Here is an 18,148-nt window from a genome sequence, read left to right as displayed (position 1 = left end):
CAGGCACGTCCTTCCCCGAATTGTGTGGTATGTCTACAAGAAAGGAAAGGCAGTTTTCTTGTCCCAGGGACCAGAGTTGACCTTCCTGTGGCAACCTGTTCATAATGGGGGCCTTCTCTTTGATTTGGGTGGGGGTTCCCTGGGACAGCCCCAGTAGAGCATCCATTTTGCAGGTTTCCTTTTGCTGCTGAGAGAAGCCCAACAGACCCCATTGTGTTTTGTGCTCTGGAGTCTCCTGGAGTCATTTTGTGCTGGGGCTCTGAGGAGTCATCACTGAGCAAGTGCCAGAGTCGCTGAATTTGGCTGCTCCCACCAAACACTTAGCACTGCACCGTAATCATGATGATGATGATGATAATGGTGATGGTGATGATGATAGTTGTGGTGGTGGTTGTTATTGCCACATTTAATGGACTTTCAAAAATATACGTAAATATTGGCCTTTTCCCTAGTTGTATTAATATGTTTTTTGTGGTTTTGTGCTAAAATGTGTGTTCCAGTGGTATTTTACTGGCTTACTAACTGCAGATAATGATGATGGCAGAGTAAGTGGTGGTCTTGGGAATCCCCTGGAGGACAGGACCACCCCCTTGTTACCCAGTTTCCCTCCTGTCTGGTTTGAGGGCTTCCTGGAGGAGCTACCTGTCATGCAAGTCTGCTCCAGCTTTCTTCTGCTTCTGAGGTCCATTCAGCCTTGCCTTTCCCTTTGCAAGAACCCGGAGGATCTTGCCTGCCCCTCACAATGCGATCCATTGCAATGTGTTTGCCCCATTCCTCTCCCCACCCGGCCCCCATGGGACTACGTGCCGTGCATCTGCTTCATACTCCGCACATGCACACACACACACTTGCCAGGATTACCATTGCACTTGCCCAACCTGGCAGAAGGAGGCCAGGCGGGCTAATCAGCCTTGAATCAGGATTAGCCTAAAATATTTCCCTGCATTTCCGCCTCTCTCTCTCTCGGCATCACCGGGGGCTCTCAAGGCTGGAGACGGTCCGGAGCCTCCTCTTTCTCAGGTCTCCTTCTGTAATTAACTTTATCCGTAGCTTAATTACATTTTTAACTTTTTTACAATGAGAATTTTAAACTTTTAACCTACCTTAAGTACTGTGGGAAAAGGTGTGGTTGTGATGATGATGGTGGTGATGATGTTCTCTCTCCCTCCCCCTTCAGATAATCAGTTCAGGATGTCCATCCTAGAGCGTCTTGAGCAGATGGAGAAGCGGATGGCCGAAATGACTGCAGCTGCAGCCGCTGCCCCAGCCCAAAGCCAGCAAAGAGGGGAGAGACCCCCAAGTCAGGTGAGCCAAAGGTCTGGGGCATGGGGAGGCCACCTCAGCATTATTTTTAAAGGTGTGCAACAGGTAGACAGCAGTATCTTGGCTGCACCTCGGAGGCTGAAGTCCGGTGGAAATGTTGCTGTGATGGACATCTCGCCCTGACGAATGGCCCTCTTAAAGCTTAGCTTTTGGTCTCTGTGTTTTGGATGCTATATCATCAACAGTGCCAGTGTGGCTTGGGTGCTAGACACTGGGGGACCAAGGTTTGAACCCCGACTCATGCATGAAAACCCACTGGGTGACCTTGGGCAAGGCACACTCTCTCAGCCTCCGAGGAAGGCAAAGGCAAAACTGAAACCCTCTCTGAAAACAATTCTGCCAAGAAACCCCGGTGATATGTTCACTTTGAGGTCAGAGGTGGCTTGGAGGCATACAACAACAACAAACCATCAACACCAGCCCACATTCACACCACCCCATTGCTGTGGGGTTTATTTGTCATTGGAGGTAGCAGGGCAGCTGGCTTCCTCCTCCTCTTCTTGCAACTACAAATCCAAGGACTTCAGAGGATGGAGCCAGAGCACTTCAGGTGGCATCCTAGTGCTATAATAATATTGTGAGGATACATCCCTTGATGTTTGAAGGATTCTGGGACTTGTAGTCCAAAAAAGTAAAAGAGAAAGGTCTGGGAGACCAGTTATTTAACAGAGTTAAATAAATATATAAAATATTTTGCACTTAATGAAGAAGATTTCTAAGGAAACAGAAAACATACCCCTCTGTTTTATAACCTTTCATTTTGCCAAATTAAAGGTATTCCTACTCTAAGATAGATTGTGATTTTCTGAATGTCCATTTTGACAAACGTGAGTGGCTCCTTTGGACTTTCCTCATGTGCTTTACATTTTGAAAGCCACTATTTTTCTGTTCTCCAGCATTGTGACACATAAGGGTCCCCTCCACACACAGACACCATGCCTCTCAATATCAGGGCTTTGGGGGCTGACAGCGGCCTCCTTGTACCTTTCTGCACGGCCTCCTTTCCTGATGGAGGGGCTCCAGGAGTTGGGGAGGCCTGTTTATTGGCTGAACCCATATATATCCCATATTTCTCCTTGCAGAAGATTCATGGCAGTGTCTTGTTGTGGTGCGCCCAAGTTATTTCTGACCTACAGCAAACCCAAGGCAAACTTATCACGGGGCTTTCTTGGCAAGTTTGGTTCAGAGGGGGGTTTGCTGAGAGAGTGGGACTTGCCTACTTGGTCCGCTACTTGGTTTTCATGAACAAAGGTCATGTGGCCCGCCTTTCAGGGATGTGGTTTGGCTGTGAGTACCTGCAGGGAGGTTGGACTCACTGACCTGGGAGCCCTTCTAGTTCAGTGGCTGAATGATTCTGCGTCAAAGAGGCATGCTAAACATGAGAGAGAACTTCCTGACGGTAAAAGCTGTTTGACAGTGGAAACAGACTCACTTGGAAGGCAATGGATTCTCACGCCTCTCAGGGGGTCTTCAAATGCAGATGTCCTGCACTGGCAAAAGGGTGTTGGACTGTGTGGCCTTAGGGTTTCCTTTCCAAATCTATGTCTTTGCATGCACTTGTTATTGTCATTCCCCTTCCATCGTGAAAAGTGCCTGCCCTTCAGTGCTCCTCAGTCCTCTCTTGGGCCTCCTCCAAACTCTCCCTTGTTGGAGGCTTTTCATGAGAGGTCAGAGGACCACCTCAGGAGTGCTTTAGCTGTAGATTTCCTGCAAGGAGGTGGACTCCATAACCTCTTGGATCACTTCCATCTCTACAATTCTGTGAAAATTCTCAGTTTTTAAACTGAGCTTGGATGTCCCACCTTGCAGGTATGTGTTTTAGCAGTGAATTCCTGCAGGGGGTTGAACTGGATAACCGTTGGGGTCATCCCTTCCAGTTCACCCCATCCAAATTGTGCGATTTTGAAGGGGAACGGGAGGGCAGTGGTCTTGTAAAAGAAAACACTTTTTAAAATCACAAGTCAGGAGAGAGAGAGAGAGAGAGAGAGAGAAGACCTCCATTGCTGGGTATTTGGGGCTGGGGTTCGAGTGGGGGGCAGAGGAGGGTTGAGGCCTGTGCTTCGCCCTCCCCATCTCCTTTCTCTTTCTGCTCTTTGTTGCCAGGCTTTGGTGTGTATATTTAGCCCAATCTCCCCAGGGCTCCTCTCGGGTTTCTTCTGCTGGGATTGGCACCTGCGCGGCCGCTTCTCCCCCCTGGCCGCCACCCCCTGCTCCCCACCGGCTATTCTTAGGGGTGGCGGTGGCTTGGGGGGGGCAGATAAAGTCCATGGGGTGGGATTAGGTAGGCATCTGCCCCCCACCCGCCCCCCACACATCCCTCTTGACAGCTAGGATGGGATGTGAAATTCTTTCCACTGAGCTCAGCAACAAGAGTGGGAGGGAGCCTGTGAGTGGGATGTTTTCCTGGGGAGGGGGACAGGCATTCAGCTGCTTCCCTCCTTTGGCTCCATTGCAAGAGCTTGGAGAAGTTACTTTCGGGGTTGACAACAGCTGTGGGATTCTAAGAGCTGTCACCCCCCAAAAAGGGTACTTTCCCAAAAGCCTTGCAGAGGTGATTTTCTTCACCCGCCCCATTGGTCCCTGTATGGACCCAGGTAGTTTATTTGGAATTCCATCTTTGGGCTTCGATGTCTATTGAAACGTTTTCCTCACCTGGTTCTGGTGCAGAGCATCTTCGTAGAATTTTGTTATACTAAATCAGTGATTCCCAAACTCTGATTCCCAGAGGCCTCAGCCATGTTGGCCTTATTGGATCCTTATTGGATCCTTATTGGATCAGAGTCCTTGCAGCTGTTTGAAGGAGAAAAGGGGTCAGGGATGCAAAACATCATACTTTTTATAGAATCCCAAGATTGGGAAGGGACCCCCAAGGGCCATGTAGTCCAGCTCCCTTTTGCCGGTGCAGGAGGTACGTGGTGAAAGCAACCTGAGAGGCAGGCCATCCAGACTCTTGCAGAAGTTAAGAACAGATGCAGATAGATGCACATACAAAATGCACAAAAATTAAAATTTAATAAAACTCTCATTAGATTTTTTAAAAAGCAATTTAAAAGCTTACCTATTAAAGAACAACAACTGTGGACAGTACCACACATTTTTAAATGCTCTCTCCCCAGACTTTGACAGCACTTTAAGGGCCAATTTTTTCCTCTATAGAATTTTGGGATTTGTAGTATGGGGAGGTAAAAGAGCTCCAGAGGGCTGTATTTCAAGGGAAGCTACTAAAGTTCTCCAGCACAGGATTCATGCTCCAATACCAGTATCTATTGGGTTGTCGGTGGAGCCATGGCAGTTGAAGTGGTGTGAAAGTGAAACAGTTGTGCTGTGTGAAAAGGCATGTAGTTTGGTGAGACACTAGAGCTCTGCAAGAGTGTGCTAAGCACCTTGTGAACTGCAAATCCCAGGATCCCCTAAGAAAGAGCAATGGCAGTTAAAGTGGGATCAGCATGGTATAACTGGTCAGAGTGGAAACTCTTTTGCAAGAGGAAGCACCCCAGGAGGATGAGGACGAGGAAGGCACCACGTTCTCCATCCAGGGGTCCCTGGTGCTGCTATGGCTGTTTGCTGTGGGGTTATTGTGACCCAGGGAGAGCAGTTCTTCGAGGTCTTCATCTCGGGTTTCTACCGCCAGTCTCCGTCCCTGGATTGAGTCCGCATTCCAGGCTCTCGTGTTCCGGGGCTGGGTGGGGGGGACACTGGCTTTACACGGCTGGCCTCCCACCTGGTGATAATGGGGCTTCTTTCACACCCTTGCCTTTGCCCATTTCTCCTCCTGGGGAGCATTGCTTCTCTCCCGAGACTCTTCGTCGCCCTTTGTGTCCCCCTTTCAAGGAGAAAGGGTCTGCAACGGAAATAGGGTTGGCAACAGTGCCCTGTTTGGTGTTGGGGGGTTGAGGAAACAGATGCAGGGTGAAGACGTGGCGGGAAGGGGGGGCTGTAACTGGACCCTCGACCAGCTGCTGCCCTGACATTTTATTGTCCGTTTGCATCTCGGGGAGTCTTTTGCTGCCTCTTTGAAGAGCCGCCTGGAGCTTGAACCAAGGGCAAGTCCCTGGGCTAACTTTGGAATGGTTTTAAGAGAAGGGGTGGTTAGATTTTGGGAGGGGGCTGTGGGGAGACTGTAGGAAGGTACCGTCCTAACAACCTCTGCTCTGCCCCTCTAAAGCAGGCCACCACCGACTCCTTTGAGGACCGGATTGTGGCCCTCTGTGAGAAAATGATGGCCCAGCCCTGCTGGCTCCACTCCGAGGCCCTTGTCCACCACGTCAGCTTCCGGGGGATGACCCTGTTGCACCTGGCAGCCGCCCAAGGCTACACCCGCCTCATCGAGACCCTCATCAAGTGGCGGTGAGTCCCCCTGGCACCTTTGCTGGCTCCTCTCGAGAAGCAGCAGGGCCATTGCTAGCTTTGCACAGCAGAAGAGAAGAGTCCTTTCAGCGGGAAAAGATCCCCAGGGATTCAGGGCTGGGGGAGCACAGTTTGACCTTGGTTATCAAATGGGACACGTGACCCTCGACATTAAATCTGTAATAGAAATAACATTGCAAAATAAAAGCTAAAGACACTCATATAAATATAAAGTCCTGCTTCTTAGTCACACTCAGAATGGAAGACATTTTGAAATGCCTCCTGGGCAGAAGGCTAAAATGTAGGGCAGGTCCTGGAAAAGGAGGAGATCTGGTCACCCTGCTTCCGCCAGTCGCTTGAGGCTTCTTCTGAAAAACATCCAGGGATGCCTTTGTCTTTCAGCAGCCTCCACTAAGTAATTCATGCACTTAAGACATTTAAACGTGTCTTCCTGCATGGCAGGATTGGGATTGGACTGGATGGTCCTTGAGGTCTCTCCCAACTCTATGATTCTGTGAACCATTGGAGGCATTTTAAAGAGTCATTTTATTAATGCATCAATCAGTGCTCTTATTTAATTAAGGCATTATTTGTGGGATGATTAAAGTTGTTTGGTTAATACATCAGTGAATTAATGCATCAGTTAATCAAATGCCTTCATTCATTCATTAAATGACTTCATTTAATGCATTTAGTTGATGTTTTAATGTGGATGCTGGCACAGCAGGGTGCATTGAATTAATTAATTAATGCGTCTAATGAATGACAGTGCATTCTTTGAAAAAGATTGGGTACATTTAATGAAAGATTTAGTGCAGATGCTGAAAAAGCAGGGTGCATTTAATTAATGCATTAATTGATGCATTTAATAAATTAATGCATTTAATTACTGTCTCAGTGTGGTCTGTGGGGAAAAAAATAGAATGCCTTTAATTAATGAATTTAATTGGTGGTTTAATGGGGAATCTGGGGGGAAAGCAGTGTGCCTTTCATTGCCCGGTGCATGTGGCCCACTTCTCTTAAGTCTCCGGTCTGTGAGGCGTCCAAATCCATAATTGTCAGCTATTTTATATATACAACGGGTGCTTAAAACTTCCACTGTTCCAGCAGTAACAAGAAGCAGGCCATCCTCCTTCCTTAACTCCCGCAGCAGAGGAAACAGCCAAAGCATGGAGATGGGACCCCACAGCCTCAAAGCCCCCCAAATGGGCTCCTCTTCCTCCCTAGTTCCCCTCAACCTGCTGCTTCTGTGGGAGAGGCGGAGAAGCATGCATCCTGGAACTTCTTTACAGGGTATCTTGCATTTAATATGTAGCAGTAATATATCCAGAAAATGTGAGATAATTTGCACTGCGACATCCAGATTCTGGGAGTTGCAGTTCAAAAAAGGGCTGACTGCAGACTGAGCCAAGGTGGAAGGATAACCAGTCCGCTCCCTTACCCTTCTTCCTCCTCTTCATCTGTTTCCTCAGGAACCTCAATGTGCAGAGTCTGGACCTAGAGCAGGAGGTAGACCCCCTCAATGTGGACCATTTCTCCTGCACCCCATTGGTAAGATGGCTGAAGGCGGCTGTGTGTGTGGGGGGGGGCACACAGATACCTATACCGTGGCATCCATGCCCTCCCATGCCATGCTGTGTTATGCCAGCTTTCACGTGGGGTTTCTCTCACGTCATCCTTCTAGTCCTCATGGAGGAGTGGGAGAATTTGGGAAAGTAATAGAGTAAATAGAGGGAGGTGGTGGTCTGTGCGGCTTTTGAAGTGGAGCTGGGCTTCCACAAAGCATCAAAGGCTGACTGCTAGCAGGTCTGTGGGTTTTGCTTCATGAGGGTCAGGGACCTGTCAAAGCAACAGGGAAGACGAAGGCTTTCATGGCCGGCATCCGTTGTTTTTTGTGGTTTTTACGGGCTATGTGGCCATGTTCTAGGAGAACTCTCCTAGGACATGGCCACATAGCCCATAAAAACCACAAAAACCACAGGGAAGAGTTTGGTTCCTGCATTCCCAGGAAAAAGAAAGAGAAACCTTTACTCCATGGCTGGACAAAGTGCCTCTGAAGCCCCCCGTTCCCTTGCCCCCCATTCAAAAAATGTTTTGGTATAATATTCAGGAAATGTTTGCCCCCAAACCATGCAGCAGGCCTCCCAAATGTGTGAAAACCCAAGAAAATACTCCCACCTCCTCTCTGCAAGCCCCCCAGAACCCTGTACTAACCCCCAAATACCTCCATTTTCCTCTGCAGTTTCTCTCAAAATGGTGACAGGAAGTAAAGTGTCATCAGTTCCTGCCACTAATTTGCAAATGACTGCAGAAGACAACTGGGATCTTGCCCCCTGCGCACAGTTGCTCATTCCTGATTCACTGCAGTGATAGCCATACAAATTTTGGTAAATGTTGCTCTTTCAGGCAACAGTGAATAATTTGGTTAGTTTTCTCCCCAATGCTTAAAAGTCTTTGAAAACTCTGCAGTTTTGAGGATTATTTGCAGTTCAGGGCTTACTCTTCTGAAAAACAGCCGTCTGTGTATTGGGGGGGGTAGCGCAGAAAAAAAGGTGTTTCCTTCCCAGGAAAGTTCTTTTCTGTACAGGAATATTTTCTGCAGAGAAATCTTGCTTTCCGCACAGAAAGTGCCATTTTCTGCACAAACAGCACAGCGCAGTTTCAGAAAGAGAATATAGCCCAGACTGTGATGGTTCTCATATTTTATCATTAGGGTTTTCTTGACACCCATTTTTCTTCTGTTTGAATATTTTTGAATAATCTTCCTAGTCCTTCCCTCCATGATTCTGTCTGTGTTCTCTCCCCTTCTCTTTTTCGCCAGATGTGGGCCTGTGCCCTCGGACACCTGGAAGCTGCCCAGCTGCTCTACCACTGGAACAGCCATGCCCTGGCCATCCCGGACTCCCTGGGCCGCCTCCCGCTCTCCGTGGCTCGGTCCCGTGGCCACGTCAGGCTGGCCACTTGCCTGGAGGAACTCCAGCGCCAGGAGGAGGGTCCCCCAGACACCCTAGGAGGGGACCCTCTCATCCCTGAGGCTGTTTCGGATGGTTCTGGGGGCACCAGCAAGGCCAGTGGTGGCTCATGCGGGTCAGTGGAAGCCCTCCACATCCCGTCTCCCCTCTCGGCCAGTCCAGATACAGGTAGGGTCACGGGGGGGAGGGGGGCACGTGGAAAGGGAAACCATTTTGTCACACACACACACACACACACACACACAGACACACACACACACACACCAAAGCTCAGAAGTAAAAGTAAAACCATCTCCTTTTTTCAGCATCAGGAGTGTAACAAAGCCATGTTTCTGAAGAGAGTTAAGGAGAAGAGTTGTTTTATTGATGCCCCAGGGAACATTATTATTTGTTTTTAAGGCATTTTTAGGGATGGGAACTTTCAGCCATTTCTGCTGTTTTCATAATAGACTCTATTTTCTTTTTTAAATTATTATTATTATTATTATTATTATTATGCTTTATTTATATAGTGCTGTAGACTTAAAAAAGCAGTGAACAACCAATGGCTGTCCTGCAGCCACTCACTCACAAACCACACGGTTGTGAGTTCAATACCAGCCAGGGGCTCAGGGTCAACACAGCCAAGCATCCTTCCATAGGTCATTAAAATGAGTACCAAGCTTACACATTGTAAACCACTTAGAGAGTTCTTAAGTGCACAGATGAACAGCATAGAAATATACAGTGCGCCGGAAGAAGCCTCGGCATGCCCAAAAGAAGTAATGGGGTGCGCGCCACGGGGGGTCTGGAACCCCTGTGTAAGGAAAGGGCGAATGGATCCCTTGTGTAAGGAAAGGATCCCCCCCGTGTAAGGAAAGGGTGAGCCCCATTACTTCCAATGGGGCTCCAGCATACACATTTTTTCCTTACACAGGGGGACTGGAATGGATCCCCCATGTAAGGAAAGGGCGCACTGTACTTACTATTGCTACTTGCTATTGCTTGGGGACCCAAACAACTTCTTGTGGCAATGAGTTCCTCTGATTAATTCTGCTTTTATGTCCGGGGTCCTTTTGTCTGGGATTCTGGGAATTGTTGGGTGCCAAATGGAACCTTTCCATGCTCTGCTTTACTTACTGCCCTTCCCACTCAGCAGATAACTCCATGGTTTATTCATATTTTCCTCACTGACTACAGCAGTGCTTCCCTTTATCTGAGTTTGGAAAATGTGCAGGTTTTAGAACTATAGTTCCCATAAACTGGGATTCTGGGAGTTGGGAATCCAGAAATGTAATTGCCTCATGGATTCCTTGATTTTTGAGATGGGGGATAATTTCCCTTCCATGAGGCTTGGCTATTTATTCTTTGGGGGTGAGACTGTAGAAGGATAGTGTTCAAGTGTACCTCCAAGAGTCATCTAATCCAACCCACTGTCCCTGCAGGAACCGTTGTGAGCCCCTTTCTCCATGCGCTCTTCCTCTTTCCCCACCCAGGTCTCAGCACTGCCAGCGGGGTCTCATCCCCCTCAGAACTCTCCGAGGGCTCCATCTCCGTCACCTCGGCCTACTCCAGTGGGTCAGCCCTGCGGGAGTCTCCAGCCTACAGCCCCGAAGTCGAGGGGGCCATGGACGTCTGCCAAGCCCCCCCGGTGCCCCCTGCTGAGAGCATTGCTGGCTGGTACCTGCAGGAGACTCCTCACCCCCCCTTCTTCATGGACTACGACGAAATGGGGGTCACTGGCCACGCAGGGCCCCCTGAGCCAGACCTGGAACCGGAGCTGCTGAGCTTCGGGGAGAACACTGAGAATGAGGAGTACCTCCCATCTACGGATGTCTTGCAGGTATGGAGCTGGCGAGCTCATGGCTCTGTGAACGGGTCCCTTTTCTTCCCACTTTCTCCCCACGGCAGCCCTATGGACTCGCTTGGAGAGGGACTGGCCCAAGGTCAGTGGCCCAGTGACCTCCTGCAGCTCGGCTGATCTCCCTCACTCCAGTCCAGTGTTCTCATCACCGTACCACCCTGCTGAACTGTCAGAACATGCCTGTTAGTTATGGGTTTTAATGGCCACACAGATCCAATACTAGACCCAGAGCTGGGAAAAGCTGTTTGTTTTCCATACTACAACTCCCAGAATCCCCCAGCCAGCTTTTCTCAGCTCTTCTTAGCCCCCCAAAATACAGCTTGGAATAGAGTCTCTTGGGAAGCAGGGGGTTCTCTCCTTCATGAGGGTTTTTCAAACAGAGGTTGCGTGGTCCGCCTCTTAGGGATGCATCAGCAGTGGATTCTTGTACTTGCAAAAAGGGGTTGGACTTATGGCCCTTAGGTGTCCCTTCTAAATGCAAACTTCATCATGGGATGAAGCAAGTACCTTAACCACCCTGAACAACAAACCCTAACCTTTCTTATTTGGGAGGTTAAGTAGGACCAGGCCTAGCTGGGAGCTGGATGGGAGACCCCAGCAGAGGACTCTGGAAGTTGTAGCCCAAAAAAGGCAACATTTCCAACTTGTACATCCTTTCTCACATATCTTGGAGAGACATCCTGGCTAGTCAGAGCATGCATCCCTGGCTCAAGCAGTCCAACATGACCGCCTAAAGCAAAGACTCCTTCATCCCTTTTGTCCATGTTCCCCTTTTACTGTCCCTTTTCACTCGTCCCATTTCAAGAGCAAGGTTAGGCATCCTGGCCTCCTCAAGATAGAGGTGCTGTGGCTGCTGGAACCAAGCCATTTTCCCCTCACACCTCTCCAGGTGGACATGATCACCTTAGCCAAACAGATCATTGAAGCCACTCCAGAGCGCATCAAGCAAGAAGACTTTGCCTCAGTGGAGACGCCTCTCCGAGAGCGGCCAACGAACCTGGGCCTGAACGAGACCATGTCCTGGCTGGCCAGCTACCTGGAGAACGTCGACCAGCTGTCCAGCATCTCCCGGCAACGGTATTGGATCTCTTGTTGGGGTCAGAGGGAAGAAGCAGGGTGCTAATGTGCACCTGGCCCCAAAACATGGAGCTGGAAATGAAAAAGCATGCAGTTTGAAAATCAGTGGCATGCACTTTTCCAACAGAAAAACAGGCAGATTTGAACATTGAAAATTTCCAACAGATGCTGAATTGGCTGTTGAAAAAAGGTGCAGTTGAAAAACTGATAATGTGCACTTTTGCTGCAGGGAAAAAAAGATCACAAAATGTGCAATTTGGGGGGAAATGTACATTTTGAAAACAGTTGAAAAAATGTGCAGTTGGAAAACTGATATTGTGCAGTTTTCCTACCTGGAAGAAATGAGCCAAAAAAGTACAGTTTGAAAAGTATGAGGGGAAATATTCATAGGGTTTAATTAGGCAATCTTGGCAGAAAACAGGAGAAGCTCAGTTTTTGATAGGTACAAATGCCATAGTAGTTTCAACCCATTTTAACTGTCATGGCTCCAGCCTGTGAAATTCTGGGATTTTGCAGTTTGCTGAAGTAGTTTGAATTCTCTGGAATAGAAAATGGGAGTTCAGGGGCTTGGACTTGAGAAGTCAAAGAACCCTTTGCAAAACTACAAGTCCCAGGATTCCACAAGAGAGCCATAAAGTGTTATCAATTGCTATGAACTTGCAGTGCAGGTACTGCTGGTTTGTTTTTTTAGTGTGTGTGAATGCAGTCTTTGCTGTTTAAACATCTGAGATGGGAGGAACCTTTCTCTTTGGGGGGCCCTGGAGATGCCAGCAGTGGAGCACAGGGATGGCTGCTCACACTGGGCCTCCTCTCTCTCTCTCTCTCTCTCTCTCTCTCTCTCTCTCTCTCTCTCTCTCTGCGTCTCTCTTGCCAGCTCGCTGACCTCCTCTCCGTCCAGCCACTCCTGCCTGAGCCAGCTGCCCTCTCCACTGGGCGAACTCTCCTTGGAGCGCATCCCCCCACCCCCCACGGCGGCCAGCTGGGCCGAGTTCCTCAACGCCTCCGCCAATGGCAAGATGGAGAGTGACTTTGCCCTCCTGACGCTCTCTGACCATGAGCAGCGGGAGCTCTATGAGGCCGCCAAGATCATCCAGACGGCCTTCCGCAAGTACAAGGTATTTGGGGTTGTTGCCACGAAGAGTTAAACAAAAGGGGTCTCTGCGTTTCTCATAAATCTGCAGCCTTGTCAGTGGATGAATGGTCATGCAGGTGGCTGCCCTCCACAGTTGGAGGCCCTGGGCTGGGTTTGCAGACATAACGCCACAGCTGCGTTCCTCTGTGCCCAAGCCACACATTGGGGATCCTAGTTTTGGTGGCTGCCTCAGAGCATCAGGCTTCTCAGGTCAATTTTCATATCGGGAAAGTTTCTAGACCTCAAGGAACACCGTTAGAAACACAGGTGTGGTGGTGTCTGCCATTGGACACATGCATTTGTAACATGGGTTCTGTTTTCCTTCTCTTTTGCACGCAATAGCACCCATGCTGTTATTTCCCTGTTCAGATTCCTGATTTGCCACAGTAGAAATGAACACACATTTGCAGAAATTGGGATTGTTGTTTTTTTAAGAGTGTTAAAATTGGTTTAGAAAAAGGCTGACTGTTGAGTTGCCAGACTGCTACTCCTGCCTCAGCGGGAGTGGGAAGATCCCTGGAGAGTCCCGGGTGCCTCCTTCTGTGGGATGCTGGAGAAAAGCCAGGCCTTGGACGGGAAAGACGGTGGAACATTCTGACCCCTAAGCCATCTCCCTTCTGATCTCTTTCAGGGCCGTCGGCTGAAGGAGCAGCAGGAAATGGCTGCGGCAGTCATCCAGCGATGCTACCGCAAATACAAGCAGGTATGTGCCATGGGGGGGGGGGAGAAGAAAACCAAGAAGGCAAAGGGTACTTAGGTTTTCTTTGGGGGGGAGGTTTGCATTCAGGGGAACATAAGAGCAGCCATGGTGGAATCTGTCCAGAGTCCTCTCTGCCACACCTTTGCGGGATCTGAATCCAGCTGCACCTTCACATATCTCAGGTCCAGATTGATGGGGAAATATGCTGCCTCTGAAAATGAAGGTGGTACTTAACCATCCTGGCTAGGAGCCATTGGTGGCTCTTATCCTCCACAAAGTTCATCCCTTCCACCAGCAGCAGAATGTCACTTGGGGATCTCACTGTGCAGCGGAGAGTCCTGGGCTGCAGCCACACTGGAGACATAACCCGTTTGGCACCGCTTTTTAACTCTTTTCTGGCTCAAGGCTATGGAATTCTGGGAGTTGGAGTTTGTTGTGGGCCCAGAGCACAACTTAAGGAAGGAAGGGCCCACAACATACTCCAATTCCCAGAATTCTATAGCCTTGAGCCAGGATGCTGAAAAGCGGTGTCAAACCAGGTTATTTCTCCAGAGTGGATGCAGCCTTAGTTGTGATTGTGGAGGGAGAAAGAGAAGACCAAACAAAAGGGCCAACGGAGGTGCGAGGGCGACTTTGGCCCTCTGTTCCTTTGTCCTGAATCTCTGACCATTCAGCTTCAATGGATGGAGACCCCAGGGGACCCCCTACTCAACATACAGAGGGCATCTCAGGGCTGACCCAGATGCCCACCCACATAATGGCCCTCCCTCCCTCCCTGCCACCAAGGCTTTCTGCTAACCCTGCTCTCTCCTCTGTCTTACAAGCTCACCTGGATTGCACTGAAGGTAAAACAGGAAATGGGGGGCTTCAGGGTGGGAGAATAAAGGTTCGTGGGGTGAAGAGTGGGTCCCTAGTGTCACCAGTCAGACAGGGAAGCAGCTGCAGGATGCGCCGTAGGGTTTCTGCAACCTCAAAAGAAGAAGTTTCAAGATGAAAAGCTGTCCTTGAACCAGTGTGGCATGTGGTTTGAATGTTGGCCCTGGACTCCAGGAGACCAGGGTTCAAATCCCACCGCAGTCACAGAAAAACACTGAGCGACCGTAGGCACTTATCACTCTCCTCCTATGCACCGAAGAAGGCAAGGCTGGCAAAGCCCCCTAACAAAATCTGGAGAGGCAGTGTGGTATAAGGGTACAAGGGCTGGACTAGGGTGGCATGAAACCAGGGTCCAAATCCCCATTCGGCCATGAGCACCCACTGGGTGACCCAGCAGCCTGAGAGGAAAGCCACAGCAAACCTCAGAACAAATCTTTCCAAGAAGATCCTTAGGAGTGGGTCAGCATAAGTTGGAGTCAGCTTGTAGGCATAGGACAACAGTCTATTTTCTTTGGAGGGGTGGCTATCAGACCCATTTTGGGGGGGGGGGGGTCTATGCACAATCAAGTTTAAGGTCTATGCACAAATGAAAGACGTAAGTGTTTTTCACTTAGGGGCTGAACAGAGATGCAAGGTTTTAGTTCAATAAACACGTTATCCTGCCGGTGAGATGATGAAGAAGCCTGCTTGACCACTGTGTCTGCCTCCCGAACACTGTAATCTCAAAAACCCCTTCCCTGCAGGACACATTCTGGGTGAACAAGGCCAGCTATAGAAGTGAAAGGGCACCAGAGAGTGATCCAGTCCATCCACCAGGTTGATACAGAGTCAGAGGAAGGGAGCAGGCAGTTATGGGACCCCCGTTTCTCCTGGCAAAGGGGGCTGGGAGGGGTGAAGAGGAGGGTCCCTGGTGGCCTGCTAACCCCTTCCCTCCCTCCCTCGCCAGTACGCTCTCTATAAGAAGATGACGCAGGCGGCCATCCTGATCCAGAGCAAGTTCCGCAGCTACTACGAGCAGAAGAAGTTCCAGCAGAGCCGCCGGGCGGCCGTCCTCATCCAGCAGTACTACCGCAGCTACAAGGAGTACGAGAAGCTCAAGCAGGGCCACCGCGCCTCCACCGCCATGCAGCAGAAGATCAAGTGGGTCCCATGGGGGCAAGTGTGGGGTGGAAGGGGTCTTTGGGGGTCCTGGGAGGCAGGCAGCAGTGGGACAGGGAAGGAAGTTTGTTTCAGAAAGGGAGCCTGGCTCTCCAAAGGCAGCCCACTGTTAGAATCATAGAATCCTAGAGTTGGAAGAGACCCCAAGAAGGGCCCTGATCCAGTCCAGACCCCTTCTGCCATGCAGGAACTCTCCATCAAAGCATCCCCATTGACAGATGGCCATCTAGCCATCATGTTGGAGAAAAAGAACTTGCTGTGTTGGTTAATGCACTGCTTGGTTCTTTTCTTTCACTTCTCTGCAGAGAAGAATCTTAGAATGGATCAGAGGAAGCCATAAAATGTCAACATCCAAATGTTCCTGTCAAAAAGCCCATGATCTATTACAGTATAATGAGTGTTAGTTCCTAGTAGCTTTCATTTGCCACACTCTTAAAATGTGTTTTTGTATATAAGTAAGTATAAACCATTGCTCATTATACTGTAATGTATAATGGCATCTAGTTTCTTGTAATAGAATTATGTTTTTAAGAGTTTTTAAGAGGTCCAAAACACACTGCAGAAATAATCCAGTTTGACACTATTTTAACTGCCCTGGCTCAATGCTAGGGAATTCTGGGAACGGTAGTTTTGTGAAATGTTGAGCTTTCTCTGTCCATGAGCTCAGGTGGCACAGTGCACTACAAATCCCAGGATTCCGCAGCACAAAGCCAGGGCAGTTAAACCGGTCTCGAACTGGATTATTTCTGCAGTGTGTTTCTGACCATAGTTACATTTAGAAAGAGTTATAATCATAGAATAATCATAGAGTTGAGTAACTTGACTCTTACTCATGGCCCTGCTTTTGAAGTGTAACTTTCTCTCCCCCAAATAGTTACAGGTAGTTCTTTATTTCTGATCTCTGGCCAGGAGTAGGTTTTGGGGAGATTCTTTTTTTCAGCGTCTGGAACTTGTAATGTCATTATTTTTTTCTCTGATCAAAACAACAAGGTGATAAACCTGAAACCAAACAGTAAAAGAAACAGAAAGGTCTAGGAAAAAACATGTTAACAGTAAAACTTAAAAATAATCTTAATGTCTAAAATACATTCAAATAGTGCAGTGACAAAGAATTCCCTTCTGTCAAAGAATATCTGGATATCCAAATGCGTTTCGACATACGTCTTCCTCAGTGGTAAAGCAAAGCTAAAAATGGGGATGTAGTAAAGTGAGTTAGTATATAATTCACATAAGAATTAGGATATAGTATATACTAATTTATAGTATGTATGTATATATGTGTGTGTGTGTGTGTGTGTGTGTGTGTGTGTGTGTGTGTGTGACGTGTATATATGTGCATTATATATGAACTCACTTTACTATATTCCCATTTTTAGCTTTGCTTTACCACCAAGGAAGACGCATGTGGAAACGCGTTTGGATGTCCAGATATTCATTGTTTCACATGCATATTTGCACAGTGTATTGCATTGTTTATACACTGTATGTTCTGATATAAGGGAATTCTTTGTCATTGCACCATTTGAATGCATTTTAGACATTAAAATTATTTTTCTGTTCTATTTTTTTTAACATATTTTTTCCTAGATGTCTATTATTTTTTTCTCTGACAAACTAGGGACTTGCCTTAATGGCAATCCAATCCCAAATTCAACGCTGTGGTAGGAAAACATGTAGAAGGGATGTGGCACCTCTTCCCAAACGGTGCCAAGGTGCAGCCTTGGTGTGGCACCCAACTGCCCAGTCGGTCACATCTCTGCGTGACTCTGGCTGCCTCCTCTGCTCTGCTCTGTCCTGCCAGGACTGAATGGGACCACTGGGTTGTTGTGTCCCAGGGCAGGGCATAAGGCTGGACGTGGTGCTGAGAACTGGGATAATTTTAGCCTTGTGATGTCAGCTGCCACCGCCGCATGAAAAATTCTGGCTGCCCGCTACCTTTTTCCGACGGACGCTGTCCAGGGACTGTAAGCTTGGCCTGGCCAGAGCCTCTTGGACAAAGTGGGACCTTGGAAGGGTTGCCTTCCTTCTTTGGGGGTGACAACAGCTCATTTCCCTGGCTGTGTGCAGATGCTGGGAGAGTCACAGCCCAAAATAGAGAGAACTGTTCCATGCTCTGCACTTTGGAGGGATTTGCAAGTCCAGGGTATGCAATGAAGGCTTAGTGGTCATTGTGCAAAGGGCCAAAGTCCTCCTCCCTCAGGCGTGACCCCTGGCCATGGCCGCCAGCCCTTGTGTGGCTTGTGCAGGGCTTTGGCATGCCCAAAATGTCCTCTCCTTGGCCCCTTGGTTGCCAGACCCCCTCCAACACCCCCCTTACTGCTTCTCCTCAACAGAGGAACCTTCCTGACCAAGAAGCAGGACCAGGCCGCCCGGAAGATCATGAGGTTCCTGCGACGCTGCCGACACAGGTAGGCAAAAGGGGAGGCTTCGGTTCTCCAATTTTCACCTCTTGGCTTGAATGAGTGGGCCATGCACCTGAGGGAAGCAAAGCTATGGGGCTGAGATCATGGCACGTATGAGCCCACGTTGTCTAAATTGGGGGAGAGATATGGAAGGGTCCCCTAAGAACATTTACCCCACGCTTTGAGCCCCACCTTCTCTGGTCAGCTCTGCCTGGCTTTTCCAAGTGGAACAAAAAAGAGAAAAGGAAAGTGCTGCAGCGCCTTTAAGGCTTCTGTGCCCATGCAGTTACACTTCTTCTGTGGCACCTGAAATCTTTG

General features: G+C 48.9%; 1 protein-coding gene across 7 annotated transcripts in view; it reads left to right on the top strand.

Moving 5' to 3' along the window:
- Positions 1-18,148, top strand: part of LOC149304405 (calmodulin-binding transcription activator 2-like) — a 49,362-nt gene that overhangs the window by 29,873 nt on the left and 1,341 nt on the right. For 4 of the 7 annotated variants that reach the window (XM_089480922.1, XM_089480923.1, XM_089480918.1 and 1 more), the window contains 11 exons: positions 1,178-1,305; positions 5,489-5,670; positions 7,143-7,221; positions 8,492-8,810; positions 10,118-10,464; positions 11,375-11,562; positions 12,437-12,677; positions 13,326-13,397; positions 14,219-14,239; positions 15,217-15,410; positions 17,762-17,836. In XM_089480922.1, coding sequence (XP_089337048.1) covers positions 1,178-1,305; positions 5,489-5,670; positions 7,143-7,221; positions 8,492-8,810; positions 10,118-10,464; positions 11,375-11,562; positions 12,437-12,677; positions 13,326-13,397; positions 14,219-14,239; positions 15,217-15,410; positions 17,762-17,836 — 1,846 coding nt within the window. The remainder of the gene's footprint in view (positions 1-1,177; positions 1,306-5,488; positions 5,671-7,142; positions 7,222-8,491; positions 8,811-10,117; positions 10,465-11,374; positions 11,563-12,436; positions 12,678-13,325; positions 13,398-14,218; positions 14,240-15,216; positions 15,411-17,761; positions 17,837-18,148) is intronic. The other 3 variants (XM_089480919.1, XM_089480921.1, XM_089480920.1) reach the window with 3 other exon arrangements.

This window comes from Sceloporus occidentalis, unplaced genomic scaffold (genome assembly GCF_023333645.1).
Source record: "Sceloporus occidentalis isolate IW3139 unplaced genomic scaffold, rSceOcc1.0.p SCAF_14, whole genome shotgun sequence".
Lineage (NCBI taxonomy): Eukaryota > Metazoa > Chordata > Lepidosauria > Squamata > Phrynosomatidae > Sceloporus > Sceloporus occidentalis.
Note: the sequence above shows the minus strand (reverse complement) of the source record. Positions and strands in the feature narration are given on the sequence as shown.